Raw genomic sequence first — 16,104 nt, forward strand, 5'->3', positions numbered from 1 at the left:
ATTTCTCAAATAAATCTCTGAATGAACACCTAGAAGAGCTGGAGAACCCTCTGCAGGCATTTATGGAAGAATTTCCTGAAAAATGCAAGGGACTAAAATTGGGAGTAATTTCTCATCCAATTACTATGAGAATCTCTGGAAACATCTCGATGGATTACTAGAAAAATATCTAAACCCTGAAAGTAATTTCTGCAGACATACCTGGAAGTAAGTGCCTCTGGAGTCGACCTGATATTACCCCTTGAGGAAAGGCTAAAATATAAACGACTCATAAGAAAGTGATCATTCTTCATAAATAATTCCAAAAGTCCCAGTGAAGAAGCAGGGGTGTAAGCAGTAATAAATAACAAAAGCTCCATAAACAAATAAAAAAATGCATAAATAAATCAAAAGTTTCCATAAACAATTGATTTTTGAGCAATTCAAAACGTCAAAAATGCAATGAATAATTCAACTGTTGCAATAAAAAAAAACATTTTTTCCACCAAAAAACTTCGAATTTTCCATAAATAAATCCGATTTTTTCATAATAAATTAGAAAATTCACAATAAAAAAATATCTAAAAAGCAATAAATAATTCAAAAAGTGCAATAAACAAAAAAATAAATTATCAATAAATGTCAAAAAACGAGCAATAAACGTAAATGCATTTTGAGGCAAAAAATCATGTAGACCATGCGGCGAAGCCGCATAGAGGATTGAGGAACTGAGGCGGCAGAAGGCCGCAGAAGTTTCCGATATCCGATGCACCGCAACTGCAATGATTCGGTTCTAGGTAACACACAGATCCAAGAGTTTGCCCGGTATAATGCAAACATAGATGTCATCTCATTTTTAGGTCCGACGAGCGATAGCGAGTTCGGACAGCAAGCAATTGCTCGGTAAATTGCAATCTTAATTACGCAAGCTTTTCAGTCGCTTAAGTCATATAAGTGCGATTCAGCATTTCACTGTCTCATATTTTCCTGCATTTGTTTTTCATGGGTAATTTCGTCATTTTTTATTGCATTTTTTTAAATTTTTTATTGCTTTTTCGATATTTTTTTATTGTGAATTTTCTAATTTATTATGGAAGAATCGGATTTATTTATGGAAAATTCGAAGTTTGTTGATGGGAAAAATGGCTTTTTTATTGCAACAGATGATTTATTAATTGCATTTTTGACGTTTTTAATTGCTCAAAAAACAATTATTTATGGAAACTTTTGATTTATTTATGCATTTTTTATTTGTTTATGGAACTTTTGTTATTTATTACAGCTTACACCCCTGTTTCTTTACTGGAGCTTTTCGAATTATTTATGGGAAATTTTGTATTTATTATGGAACGTTTAATTGTCTGCCTTGAGAAAATGGAAAGAAATTTCTGATGATAATCATTTTTGTGGCTCTCTGGATTGATCCCTTGGGAATATCCAGAAGAAATCCTCCAGAAAAAATCTAATTGAATCCCTGGAAGAATATTTTTTTTTAGAAATTTCCAAACGAATACATGAAAAAATTGCTGAAGGAATCCCAGGAGTAATTTGTAAGAAACCCGTGATCTACTTCACAAAACATTGAAGAAATCCCAAGAAAAAGACCTGGAGTGATGCTCCAAAAATAAAACAAGAATTTTCATCATAAAAATATTGAAAAAAGTGATAAGTCCAGAAAAAAAAAAACTTAAAGAATTTTCTGGTGGTGTTACTGAAGGTAAATTCAAATACATGAAAAGGAATACATTTCATTGGAATTCATATAGGAATCTTTACAGAATTCTAATTGAAGTAAGAAGGAGTTTCTGCAAGAAGGGCCCTAGAAAAAAAAAATCGGATGGCCTTTTGATCAGAATATTTAAGCCGAAAATTGATGGCCAGACACTAGGCCAGACACCATTTCTAGTAATCAACATCAAAAGAACGGAAATTGGTTCAGAAATACCTTGATGCAATTCTCAAATTTTTTTAATGCATTAGAAAAGATAACCATACTTATTTCAGTTTTTTTCGCTTTATATTTTTGAGTAACAAAAAAAACTTTTTTTTTTATCTAAAATGAGTGTATTGTTAACGTCGATCTTTGTTGTAAAACTGGGATTAGTGGAAAAATAGGATACCGTAAAACGGGGTAACTTAGATATTGCGAGTGAACTTGATAGTGCGACAGGTATTGTATATTTCATGCCATAACTATGGTGACTTCAATAATTTAAAAAAATCAAATATGGATCAAAACTATGCATATGAAAGTGTTCTTTACGATTTAAATTTTGTAATTTGTGACATATACCCATAAACGCTTAAAGACATGAAACGTACTTGTATTTTCATATGTAGGACTGTTGTGTAAAACATCTCATATTAAAAGAATTTGCTATACGTAGCCAGGGCCGGATTAACAAATGTGGGGGCCCGGGGCCACAGTGGGGCCCTTTATATAGAGGATATTTTTTTGCCCATATAATATGTAGAAAAAGTCTAAAAAATACTTATAATCTTTCAAAATGTACTTATAAAAGTGTTAATGCTATTGTGAAATTTGAACTTAGAACAATAAGCAAAGTTGTAGAAAATGTTGATATCCATTAAGTTGATTCATAACCAATTTGAAATTCTAGCGTAAAAACTATGATAAAAGAAATTTACATAATAGTAAAAAATGCATTTCGCGAGTGTTCTCGTGGCATTAGATCTCAGATCTAGTAGAAATTCATGCCAAAGTATATTGAGAAACTGCAAGAAAAATTTACAACTAAAATTTTCTAGTAGTTTCAAGTAAAATTCGTAGCACAATCCTACCAACAAATTTTTAGTCTATTTCTGATCAAATTACTTCCGCATTTTTTTAAGGAATCTATGATTTTAGCAGGAGCTCGTCATGGATTAAAATCTCTCAACTTAAATTCATGCTAAATTTCCACTAAAATATGTTTCAACACTTTTAGTGCTCTCCGATTTGGATAAGTTGTAAGCTGTCTAAGTAAAATTTAACTCAAGAGGTCCAAAATTACTTCTAAATTTCGAAAAAAAAATCCAATAATTCTTCCAAGAACTTTCATCAGAAAATTCTTCAAAATGTTTTCAAATACTTTAGACAGAAAAAAAACAAATTCAGCAGGAACTCTTTGGCTCTTCAATTTATAGGGTTTCGGAGTTCCTCTAGAATTTAATCGAAGGTTTTCATCAGAATTTCCGGTAATTAATTTTAAGGAATTGCACAAATATAAATAAATAATAAGCAGTTTTGGAGAGAAAAAAAATAAAACTTCATAAATTGCAGTCTTTATCGAAAGCATCACAACATATCATTATCATATACAGCTTGCAACTAGACAGTATTGTGAAGCTCTTATGACAAAATCAAATCGAGAGAAGTTTCTTGCACTTCTTCTTATTTCTAGCATCAATTATTTGAAATGTAATATTGTGGGGGCTAAAATATGGGGCCGTGGCCTTCTAAATCCAGCGCTGTGTGTAGCAGAGAACCATATGTTGATGTACAATAAAACACATATTATTGCGCAGATAACGATTTTTGGATTCTACACATTCGTCCAAAAAACCGTTCTCTAAAAAGTCATCCATGATTTTTTTAGAATATTGTTTCTTGTTTGCCATGATGAAAATTAAACCTTCCGAATTTAAACTCTGAAGGAGGGTAAAGCTAGTAGGATACAGTGGGAATGGCATGTTGTGAAAATACAAGAGACAAATACAAATGCAGAGGTTCCCAAACTTTTTGCTGTCGCGCGCGGCGCCTTTTGAAATTTTTGAAAATGTCACGGCGCACCAACATCTTTTTACAGAGAATTTTCATTTTTTCACATTCACTTCAAAATTTAGAATGCAAAATCGTGTAGAAATTTCATTATAATGTTCGAATCCAAATAAAATTTAAATTTTTAACATTTCTTGTACCGACTTTTCGAACCCTCTAAGCAGAATACCCTCTTCGAATAAGTGTAATCAGTTTCGTACCTTTTTATTGCGCCCTATGTTGCTTATCCTTTGACAGATACGCGTATTTCGACTACCACTTGTAATCTTCCTCAGTGTCAGTTATGGATAACTCACACTGAGGAAGATTACAAGTGGTAGTCGAAATATGCGTATCTGTCAAAGGATAAGCAATTAGTGCAGAATTAAAAGGTACGAAACTGATTACACTTATTCTCAACATGTGTTTTTAAGAAAACAAAAATGCCCCATGATTTTATGTATACTTGTGCCATCTTTATTTATCGTACAAACTAAAAAAAAACCCGAAAAATTACTGCGTCTATAGCATGTTTTTGAGTCCTAATAATTTACCCGAAAAAAAAAGGAAAACTGTTGCTATACTTTGACAGTTTCGGGTGATTTGAAATAATTTCAAAGAATATTATGAAAATCTTTTGTGCGGGAATTATAAAATTTTCATAGATGTGATGGTGTGGGAAATTTCTGCAAACTTAGATACAAAACTTAAATGTTCAGGATGATGGGTTTTTCATTATCATGGGTTTGATCATTATATCTTGAGGATGGCGCGATCTTTACATAAGTTTCGGTTGATTATTTTTAAACAACCATTGAAAAAGTTAACTTAGGCCTTTCGCGCACATAATTAAAAAAAATGTCTGAATCTCGCGTTCCTCAAAGAACTTTGAAACGGGTCTTAATGAGATCAAAAGCTACATAGTTTTTCATCAATTTCCATCTAGATGTCATAATTAACCAATTTTGAGAAGTGACTTGCATAAAACCGACAATTTGCAAAAGTTTTCTGTGATAGGGATGTTAGTAAAAACATGTCGTTCTGAAAAGTAGAAGACAACATAAAGACGGGAAACTGATGGAAAGTATACACAAAAGAGCTTCAATAAGATTTTGAAATATTTACTTTTAATTATAAGCTGTTTGGAAATACAAAAATCAATTTAAGAATATTACTGAAAATTTCTCAGAACTGCTAAGATTTAAAAATTTGGTAAAAGTCAAAATGTTAAGGAGGATACCAGAAATTCAGGAAATATTTGGAGGTTGAGATAAATTTTGGAAAAATGCCGAGAAACAACATTTCTAAGTTGCATAAAACAAAAAAATAATGACGTTCTCTGTTTTGAATTATACTTTTTCCTTTTCAGTTTAGCTCAAGATCCTGCGGCGCACCTGTGAAATGATCACGGCGCACCAGGGCACCGCGACGCACAGTTTAGGAAGCACTAGCGTAGACAACAACAACCATGCGCCTCCATGTGTGACTCAATCTCCTTGGAAACAATTGACAATTTTCATTGGGAAATCAAAAGATTTTCCGTGGGTTTGGCGGCCTTGCTTCTAGAAGAATGTTTTATGCAAACATATATTGACACCATTCACCTATGGTTAAGATCAAATCACATTCAGGAATGATTCTATGAGTTGGGCCATTTTACCCCATCTTGGCGTTTTGGACTTTGGTCCCCTATTTTGCCTTTTGCGGCGTATGAAGACATTGTACAGTCAAAAATTCTAGAGAATTTTTGTAGTTCTATATCAGCATGCTAGGCAAAAAAGTGCTCTGTGGTTACTTGGGAATTAACTTGGGAAAAATATTTCAATATGTGCCATCGATTTGGAACAATACCTCCACAATGTTGTTGCATTATTTTATTAAACTCTTTTGTTATTTTAGATTACTCCTTGAATTTCTCAAGAAATTTCAGCAGAAATTCCTGTTACGATTACTTCACAAACTCTTGCTCAAAATTCTTCCAAAAGTCATCCACATTCTATTTTACCAATTCTCTAAAAAATTGTTCGGGACCTCTTTAGATGCTTCCCTCATAAATCCTCAAGATATTGCTCTAGCAATTCTTTCGAAAGTCTTTATTTTTTATGTAATGTTGCGCTGTGTATTCTTGAATATTTTTAGGATTTAATTTAAAGATTTTTGTGTATCTGATTGCTTTAAGAATACTTCAATCATTCTGCTGGAAGAGACTATTGCTGCAATCTTTAGAAATACAGTAATTCTGCATCCATGCAAGAGAGATTTCTTGAAAAGCCTCCTAAAAGTAGTACCTCTTATGTATTATTTAAAAAATCAATCATAGAATCAATTTAAGAAATTTTTGGATAAATCTTTGAAATCATTCCTGATATATATTTAAGAACACAATGATACATATTGCCCATTTTACTGGCATTTTACCAGGTTAGCTGGTATGTCTGAAACATACTGGAAAGACTTGTAATTGGAAGGCACGAAATCTTGCTAATTGACAAATTGAGAGCTGAAATTTGTGAAAAAAATCGCGTTCTGGTGGGATTCGAACCCACGACTCCGTATTCGCTAGACCGGCGCTTTAACCAACTAAGCCACAGAACAGGTAATGGTTCTGCGGAATAGAAAGCCGAACTGACTCCGAAGCCGCACCGTGAACACTCCTATTGCACAAACTCATCTCTCTTTTCGGCTTAGATGCCAATCCACAACACACTCCTGTTTGTGCCCACTAACGACAAGTGCGAGCGAATTATTTATATGAAGCCGAGACTTACTCTCGCACTCCGCATACCTAGCCACCAGGCAGTTTGTTTTTGCTGGTGTCTAATTAGTATGCGTCGAGAGCTCGGCACGGTCGGACGCTTGGACGACCGAACTGCGCCATGTGACGCAAGCAAGAGTACAATGATACATATTGCCCATTTTACTGGCATTTTACCAGGTTAGCTGGTATGTCTGAAACATACTGAAAAAACTTATAATTAGAAGGCACGAAATGTTGCTAATTGACAAATTGAGAGATGAAATTTGTGAAAAAAAATCGCGTTCTGGTGGGATTCGAACCCACGACTCCGTATTCGCTAGACCGGCGCTTTAACCAACTAAGCCTCAGAACAGGTAATGCTCGCACTTGTCGTTAGTGGGCACAAACAGGAGTGTGTTGTGGATTGGCATCTAAGCCGAAAAGAGAGATGAGTTTGTGAAATAGGAGTGTTCACGGTGCGGCTTCGGAGTCAGTTTAGCTTTCTATTCCGCAGAACCATTACCTGTTCTGTGGCTTAGTTGGTTAAAGCGCCGGTCTAGCGAATACGGAGTCGTGGGTTCGAATCCCACTAGAACGCGATTTTTTTCACAAATTTCATCTCTCAATTTGTCAATTAGCAAGATTTCGTGCCTTCTAATTACAAGTTTTTCCAGTATATTTAAGAAAACTCCTTGATCGAAGTAAATTCTTGAAATGTTAGTAGTTCATTCGCATGTTTTCAACAGCATCTCCAGAAAAAAAAATGGAAATAATTTAGAAGTACTGACTTAAATGTTTATTTACAGGGTGCGGCATGAAAAAATGCGAAAAGTTCAAGGCGCTATCACACGTTAAATATGGGATATATATGACTATTTTTTCAAGACAGTGTATCAGTCAATGTCTATATCCTGACACTACAAAATTAAAATGAACATATTTGATATTTGGCGACAAACATATCTAAAGGTCCAATCTGCAAAAGAGAGGCTCTCTTTGTTCCGATTCTCTTTTAATAAATACGTTGTCACAGTGGACATTTTGACAATTTGTGATGTGCAGATCGGAAAAGGATTGTTAAATCTACCTTCCGACGCCAGAAGTAAATCAAAAGTTATAAATACAAGCACGTTATAATCGAAAGAGAGGAGACTTAAATAGAGCCTCTCATCTGCACTTGGGACGTATAGAAATGTTTGGCCTGATTTAACATGCTATAATGCAAGCCTTAAAAGCGGGTATCAATAAATTGCGCGCCCAATGGTCATAAGACAAATGACTGAAACAGTAAAAAAAATAGCTCTAATTCGATGAATAAACAGGCCATAGTAATCCAGAGAGATGTAGTTTCACATACTAGATGAAATAAGCACATATATTTTATGATATTGTAAAGAAAATTAAAAAAAAATGTTTCGTCACATATGAAATTTACACAGATCGCGTACTTTTTAGTTGTTTGAAAATGTGGATTATCTTCAGCTTCAAGCGCCGTCTTGTAAAGGTTAGTGACCAAAATAGGATATAAAAAACTTTCCACAATATTGGCCTATTAGAGATCATGGAACGTTCAATCCTAAATTGGTTATCGTCAAATGGGCGAAAATGAGGCTTGAAGTTGAGAAACACTTTCGCATTTTTTTCATACCGCATACTGTAACTCAACTCGGCCATAAATTCAATATTTGAACACATAGTAGAATTGGTTTATCATTTCATTTTGTTAAATTCTAAGAACATCCAACTCATAGTGCAATTTTCATCAATTTCATTTCTCTCTTTTTCAGACTTGTTTCGTGCAGGTGCGGAAAAAGGAGCCACCCCATCCTATTCGGGTGGCAAAAACGATCGACGTCATCGCACGGATCACCTTCCCTTCGGCGTACGCAGTCTTTCTCATATTCTTCTTCATACACTACAAAGGATTCTCCTAGAACACGATCAACAAGCGGTTGCTTCATGAAATCTATACAAATAATCTGCTATAACATCAGTTCGTTTGTGGTTCTGTTCTGCCAGAGGGCCGCCGCCGGCTATGGATTCGCATATCACCGCTCTATCCAAGGGTACATTCCCAAGACCCAAAATTCCCACATCACACCAATTGCAAACCCGAGTAGGAACATTTTTATACAACATACAAATATCACAACAGCTTTGGATTAAAAGTACTCATAGATACAAAAGTAAATAGACAACGTTACAGCTTCGGAATGTACAGCAGTGGGACGTGGCCAGCCCCAGCGAAATGGACACACGGATAAGTTTGTAAAAAAGTGACGCCGATCAGTGGACAAGGAAACAACAAAAACAAATACTGCCTTTTAGTAAGAAAAGTGGAAAATGAAAATCTTCAGCAACACTAAAATCAAAACACATAAAACTGAACAAATTTGAGAATGCTGTAATGACAAACAAATATAGATAGAGAATTGTAAAAATGAATCCTGTACATAGAGAGGTCATTTTTCGCGCGTCCTAAAAGTCTAGTTTAATTCGTTTTTCTTCTTCTTTTCGATAGAGAACTGAACGCAATCAGTTTGCCATATTTGTAAGTTCCACACACGAACCTTCTTTTCCACTGAAACAATGCAAAGCGCAAGGAAGCTCATTGAATTCTAAGCTTTTTGGCGAAAGAGAGAGAGAGAGGGAGACCAGTTTAACTTAATTGTGTCCTTAGGAGCCACCACGTTAGATTCTACGCCAAGAGTCACAAGTCGATTTTCGTAGAACGAATAATTCAAATTGAATAAAAAAAACAAAACAAAAAAGGGTCAAACCAAGTATATTAGAACAGAATACAAAACACACGCCATGCCAATGATGAGAATTTTTGCAATCAAATAGAGTTCTAGTAGAGATGGGGTTAAGACGGGGGAGCGGAAGAGGAAATATAGCAATATTATTTGAATAGAGACTAAACTAATTATGAAGCATATTTATAACGAGCTAGGATAATTAACGATTCAATGACATAGGCTAAGGAATAGAGGAATAAGCACTGCATAGCAAATGAGAATGTATATTTTCGTATATAAAACGCAGATCGACCCCGCTGTGTTTGGTATTAATTCTCTAAAGAAAAACAATCTGAGTGTGTTGTTACCAAGGCCATCGATGGCAAAGTTTTATGTTTGTGGACATTATTTTTAAAGTAGATTTAACTGAAAAGAAACATTGCAAAGTGTGACCCATCTAACCTGTAAACCAAAGAAGTTCCATCTCAGATTAAAAAAAACAGCGATAGTTGGACGTGCATTGAAGTTGTAGTTGTATGGTTCATTCATTTGAAGCTCAAAGACATTTAACGCTTTGCGGAGCCGAACTTATTTGTTATATCGCTGGCTGAGACCGGCCCACCATTCATTTCTTGCCTATAAACATGTTTAAGATGGCTTTCTAGAAGTCCTCGCCATAATAGTAAAGAATTCGTATTGGGATGTTAGAATTGATGGATCCCTCGTTTTTTTTTTTTTGTTAAGTCAAAACTCCTGAAGGAACTCCTGGTGAAATTCCTTATAGAATTCCTGGTGAAATTCCTGGAGGAATCCCTAATGGAATTCCTGGAGGAATCTCTGGTGAAATTCCTGAAGGAATCTCTGGAGGCATGCCTATAGGAATCCCTGGTGGAATTCCTCATGGAACTCCTGGTGGAATCCCTGGTACAATTTCTGGTGGAATTTCTGGTGAAATTCCTGGAGGAATCCCTGGTAAAATTCCTGGAGAAATCCCTGGTAGAATTCCTGGAAGAATCACTGGTGGAATTCCTGGAGGAATCCTTGGTGCCAAGGATATTTTCGATCATCTGGTAATCATTTGACTCATTTGTCTATAGAAAAGCTTTGCCAGGTGATCGAAAACATCCTTGCTTGGTGGATTTACTGGAGGAATCTCTGGTGGAATTCCTGGAGGAATCTCTGGTGAAATTCCTGAAGAAATCCCTGGTGGAATTCCTGGAGAAATTCCTTGAAGAATTCGTGGTGAAATTCCTGGAGGAATCCCTAAAATTCCTGGAGAAATTTTTGGTGAAATTTCTGGAGGAATTCCTGGTAGAATTCCTGGAGGAATCTCTGGTGAAATTCCTGGAGGAATCTCTGGTGGAATTCCTCATGGAATTCCTGGTGGAATCCCTGGTAGAACCTCTGGTGGCATTTCTGGTAGAATTTCTGTTGGAATTTCTGGTGAAATTCCTGGAGGAATCCCTAATGAAATTCCTGGAGGAATCCCTGGTAGAATTCCTGGAGGAATCTTTTGTGGAATTTCTGGAGGAATCTCTGGTGGAATTCCTGGAGAAATCCTTGGTGGAATTCCTGGAGCAATCCCTGGTGGAGTTCCCTGAGGAATTCCAGGTGAATTTCCTGCAGGAATCCCTGGTGGAATTCCTGGAGGAATCTCTGGCGAAATTCCTGGAGAAATCCCTGGTGGAATTCCCTGAAAAATTCCCTGAAGAATTCCTGGTGAATTCCCTGAGGAATTCCTGGTGAACTTTCTGGAGGAATCTCTGGTGGAATTTCTGGAGGAATCTCTGGTGGAATTCCTGGAGGAATCTCTGGTGGAATTTCTGGAGGAATCTCTGGTGGAATTTCTGGCACAATCTCTAGTGGGATTCCTTGGGAAATCTCTGGTGAAATTGCTGCGGAAATCCTTGATAGAATTCCTGGAGGAATCTCTGATGAACTTCCTGGAGAAATTTCTGTTGAGATTCCTGGAGAAATCCCAGGTGGAATTACTGAAAGAATCCCTCGAAAAATTCCTGGAGGAATCCCTGGTGGAATTCCTGATTGAATTCCTTGAAGAATTCCTGATGGAATTCCTGGAGGAATCCCTAGTAGAATTCCTGGAGGAATCTCTAGTGGAACTCCTGTAGGAATCTCTGGTAGAATTCCTGGAGGAGTCTCTGGTGAAATTCCTGGAGGAATTTCTGGTGGAATTCCGGAGGAATCTCTGGTGGAGTTCCTGTAGGAATCCTTTGTGGAATTCCTTATGGAATTCCTGGTGAAATACCTGGTGAAATTCCTGGAAGAATCCCTAGTGAAATTCCTGGAGGGATCCCTGGTGGAATTCCTGGAGGAATCTCTTGTGAAATTCTTGAAGGATTTTCTAGTGAAATTCCTGGAGGAATCCTTGGGGGAATTCCTGGAACAATCCCTGGTGGAATTTCCTGATGAATTCCTTGGAGGAATCTCTGGTGAAATTCCTGGAGGAATCTCTGGTGGAGTTTCTGGAGGAATCTCTGTGAAACTCCTGGAGGAATCCGTGGTGGAATCTCTAGTGGGATTCCTTGAGGGATCTCTGGTGAAATTCCTGTGGAAATCCTTGATAGAATTCCTGGGGGAATCTCTAGTGAAATTCCTGGAGGAATTTCTGATGGAATTCCTTGAGAAATCCCAAGTGAAATTACTGGTGGAATCCCCAGTGCAACTCCTGGAGGAATCATTTTTGGAATTACTGGAGGAATCCCTGGTAGAATTGCTGGAGATATCCCAGTTAATGAAACTTCATGGTGAAGATTATGGAAAAAATCCTAGAGAAGTCTATGGTCCAATCCTTGGCGGAATTGTCAGTGGATTCATGGCAAAACTCTTAGTTGAATTTGTGATAGAAATTGTTACAGTAATCCAAGATATTATTTCCTGCAGCAAATCCTGTAGACAAGAAACCTTGAGGGTGGAATTCCTAAAAGGAATCCTGATAAAAATCCTAGATTAAGGTGGGAATCTATGGCGAGATCTCCTGTGGATTCTTCGGAAAATATGTTGTGGATTTTCTGATGAAATCTCTAGTGAAATCTGCGATGGAAACCAATGAAAACTCTGGTGAAGTGCCTTGAGAAGTCAAGGCCAACAATTGAAAAGGCCGCATCAACATTGCGTAAACAAACACGTTTGTGTCGACATAGGGCCTTCTGGGATCCACCCACGCATCTCACCACCATTAACAGAAAGCTTGAAGTTTGCGCTTTCTGTTAGTGGTGGTGAGGTGTGTGGGTGGAGTTCAAAAGGCCTCAAGTCGACAGAAACATGTTTGTTTACAAAATGTTGATGCGGCCTTTCCAATTGTTGGTCTTGAAGTCCTGTTCGAGCTTCTGAAGAAATCCCTGGAGAGTTCTCTATGGAAATTCATAGCAGATAGCTTGGGTAAAAGTAAGAATGCCTAACCAGCTCAACCAGAAATGTTGCAAGTCCGGTCTTTTTACTCGCCAGGCGGCCATGAAGCGACATTTCATGCAAAGTTATCAATTCAAGCTTGTTAGATAACAGCATTAATGCGCGTCCAACTGTCATACCCCAAATACATTCACTTTCTCAAGTTACTCTAACAGACTTCAGTTTGTTACGATCAGTGATGCCATTTCCATTCATGCAAAATTGTTAACTTATTTCAAAGTTGGCAAACGTTCAAGAGTTTCTGAAACACAAACAATATTGTTGAAAGAAACAAATTTTGACGTAGGACTACGTCTTTGTTTTTATCATCATCAAATCTAACCAACAGTCCATGAATGAGTTATCGTGTACCTTCAGAGCTACTTCGGAAAAGAAATAGTTACCATTCTAATCATGTCCATCAACAAACAGTGAGCTACGCTTGATACAATCAATTCACCAAAGATTTTCGATTAATCGTTGAAGGATTTTTGTGACAATGCAACTAAAGATATATACTTATTTACAAATTCTTAAGGCATAGAACCGATCACAATGCTTTGGCAATATCGAAATGATAAAAAAAAACTCGATTTTTTCTTTGCACTAAAAACAAACACAACTCCAACGCTTTTCAGCCTTTCACAAGCCAAGACCAAGCCGTTATTGTTGACGGTAGAAAAAAAAAAAAAAAACAAGAAAGCAACCATCGAATACCAAATTGTTGAACCCGCCTACATTCTACATTGGACCAAAGAGTATGTATGTGTAACATTTAGTAGAGTCAATGAGTAAACGCCGTGAAACAATTGCGTGATTTATTTCTAGTTTAAAATATTTGTTTTTCTAAATAGTTTATCACGAACTGAAGCTAGGAAATCCAAAGAATTTCAAATATTTATGTTTGCGTATTGTTTTTAACCTATTTGAGCATTGCCAGTCATCCATCCAGCTCTAAAAAAAAACAATTGCTTTTCAAACTGAGTCGGATTTTTCAGTAACTTTGTGTCATTTAAGTAGAAACGACCACACAGCTGACAAAAGTGAGTGATGTAAAATCACACGGCGCATTGAACGATAGGAAATGAAGGAAAATTGTGATTTTCGTGCCCATAGGAGTTATTACACTTATACAAAATTATAGGAATGACATCTGATCGACGGCAAAAAAATATTACTACGCGAACTATTACTACTACTACCACAGAAAAGCTACTAAACGTAAAACGTGCTACTCAAGTGCTTAGTTTGTCATTTAACATATCAAAGAAGAGAGAATGCGAAAAACATAAACTGAAGCGCTGCATTAGCTGGACAAAGTAGTCATTATGTCACGGTCTCCAGTAGAACCACTAGCTAGGATAGTACCAGGATATCAATTGAGTTACCAATCATTGTCGTTACTTTTGATTCGATTGTTTCGTTAAGTTTGTCCTTTGCGTTAATGGCATACGACCTACCCTCCAAAGATTGCTAAGACTTTGTTCGAAAGCAAGTAAAACACACAAAAGTATATTCTAAAGCGTCAAACGTTATTCTAAAACAATTATGCATACATTGTTTTATATTTTTAAAATAAACAGCTATTGCGCTGCAAAAGACATAACTATAATTTATATGTAAACTTCAGTCACTTAAATCGAACAATTCCAACTATGATAGTGTCTGCTAAAAGCCTGTTTTCTAATCTACGTTAATCATAAGCCTTAGTGACAAAAAGTTATCAAATAAACTAGAACCAAAGAATCCTTGAAATTTCAAACAATATTATTATACTCAACTTAGCGAATGATTCCAAGTTCATCACGTGTCGATGGGAAATTCAAATATATGAACCCCTGCTTTCAGTTTCAAATACACCCCATATGATTGAAGCCGGTCAACTAACAGTTCCATGTAAAAACTCAAATAAAAATAATTTAACAAAGAAAAATGATACAGCTCAGCTAAGATTGTGATTTAGTAAACAAAAGAAAATGAAGTAAGAAACTACACACTAAAGTAAGCATACAAATTTAAAATAACCGTTTGTAAATTATAACCATGTATTTGATACCAGAACGAATAATTCTCTTTAAAAATGACACAGAACTATCAAGCAAAAAAAAGCAAATCAACGCAAGAAAGTTAGAAATTGTAAAGTAGAAAAAAGCCATTTTATAGCGACAAAAACCGAATGCGAGAGAAAACCACAGCAAAAATCAATACAAACAAAGTCCTACACAAACAAATTATAGTTAATATCTTTTCTCGTATATTTGCTAAACTTTAAACTACAAAATACAAAAAAAAATAAACACACCCGTCACTTATCCTAGCATAAGTGGCGTCAAAAGAAGAAAAATGTTCGAACAATATGGGTAATAAGTAAGAGCCAAGGGCGAAAGAGCTGTTTCACTGCAATTTTTTGGCAAAACGCAATGTAGACAAAAGCCAACAATGATAAACACACTTCTCTTAGCTGCGTAATGGACGCTATCACACAATGCGCGGTTTAGAACCAAACGTACACAAAACAAAATTTACACAGACAGATACACTTGAACACATACACACACACTTACATGAAACAGAAGCAAAGAGAGAAATATAGAGAGCACAGCTGAAAATCATCAAAACAATTTACTTTTCCTAAGGAATTTTGTTAAGACTTTTGAGAGGTTTATCGGTTTGAAAATAAAAAAAAAAAAGAATTTTTGTTCGTTACTCTTTCTTTCGAAATTCAACGTGAAATAAGACACACAGCGGAAGCTGTAAAACAGACAATTGTTTTTAGAACCATGCACATACACGCAGGAAGCTGACTAGTGTGGTGAACACATTTCTTCGTCCATTTACTATCTCACACGCATACACACAAACAAAACAAAATGAATCACAACAGCAACATTGTAAATAATAATTTATTATGCGTTCTGATTGGTTTCGGTGAATAGCAGATGCGCAAGAGGTATAAGAAGATGTTGTCACGAATGAATATCTTTATTTTCTAAATAAACATTTTTCAATTAAAAATTCATTTTTTGGCCCAGTGGCTGTAAATGATCCGAAAAATCCTTATGTCAAAAGCCAGTAGGATGTTATCCCATTTGGGAAGGTGTTCCTATTTTGTATACTTGTTACTATAACTAAGTCAACTTCAACCCAATTGATTTCAGCTTTTGTTAATAGTTATATACTGTAACTGTACGTAACGTTTTCACTTAAAGACACGGACAAGTTCATTGCTTCCAGTGAGCTTTTCGCTCTTTGAAGGAAGCACGACACTAGACAACGGACTAGCATGCAACGCCCAGCGGCACAGCCGAAAACATTTCCTGACAGCTGCGGCGGGAATCGAACCCGCGCTCCTCAGCACGATGCGTCTAAGAGCTTGGTGACACTAGCCGCACGACCACAGAGCCGCACCAGCTTGTTCACTTGTTCGAAGTGAACTAGAGAAATGTAAAGGAAAAGTATAATCAAGGTGATATTGTTGTTTA

General features: G+C 36.2%; 1 protein-coding gene across 23 annotated transcripts in view; it reads left to right on the plus strand.

Moving 5' to 3' along the window:
- Positions 1–15,639, plus strand: part of LOC115253727 (glutamate-gated chloride channel) — a 773,621-nt gene extending 757,982 nt beyond the window's left edge. For all 23 annotated transcript variants that reach the window (XM_062852730.1, XM_062852735.1, XM_062852734.1 and 20 more), the window contains one exon: positions 8,264–15,639. In XM_062852730.1, the coding sequence (XP_062708714.1) occupies positions 8,264–8,410 (147 nt within the window). In that variant the 3' untranslated portion in view covers positions 8,411–15,639. The remainder of the gene's footprint in view (positions 1–8,263) is intronic.
- Positions 15,640–16,104: the final 465 nt, after the last annotated feature.

This window comes from Aedes albopictus, chromosome 2 (genome assembly GCF_035046485.1).
Source record: "Aedes albopictus strain Foshan chromosome 2, AalbF5, whole genome shotgun sequence".
Classification (NCBI taxonomy): domain Eukaryota; kingdom Metazoa; phylum Arthropoda; class Insecta; order Diptera; family Culicidae; genus Aedes; species Aedes albopictus.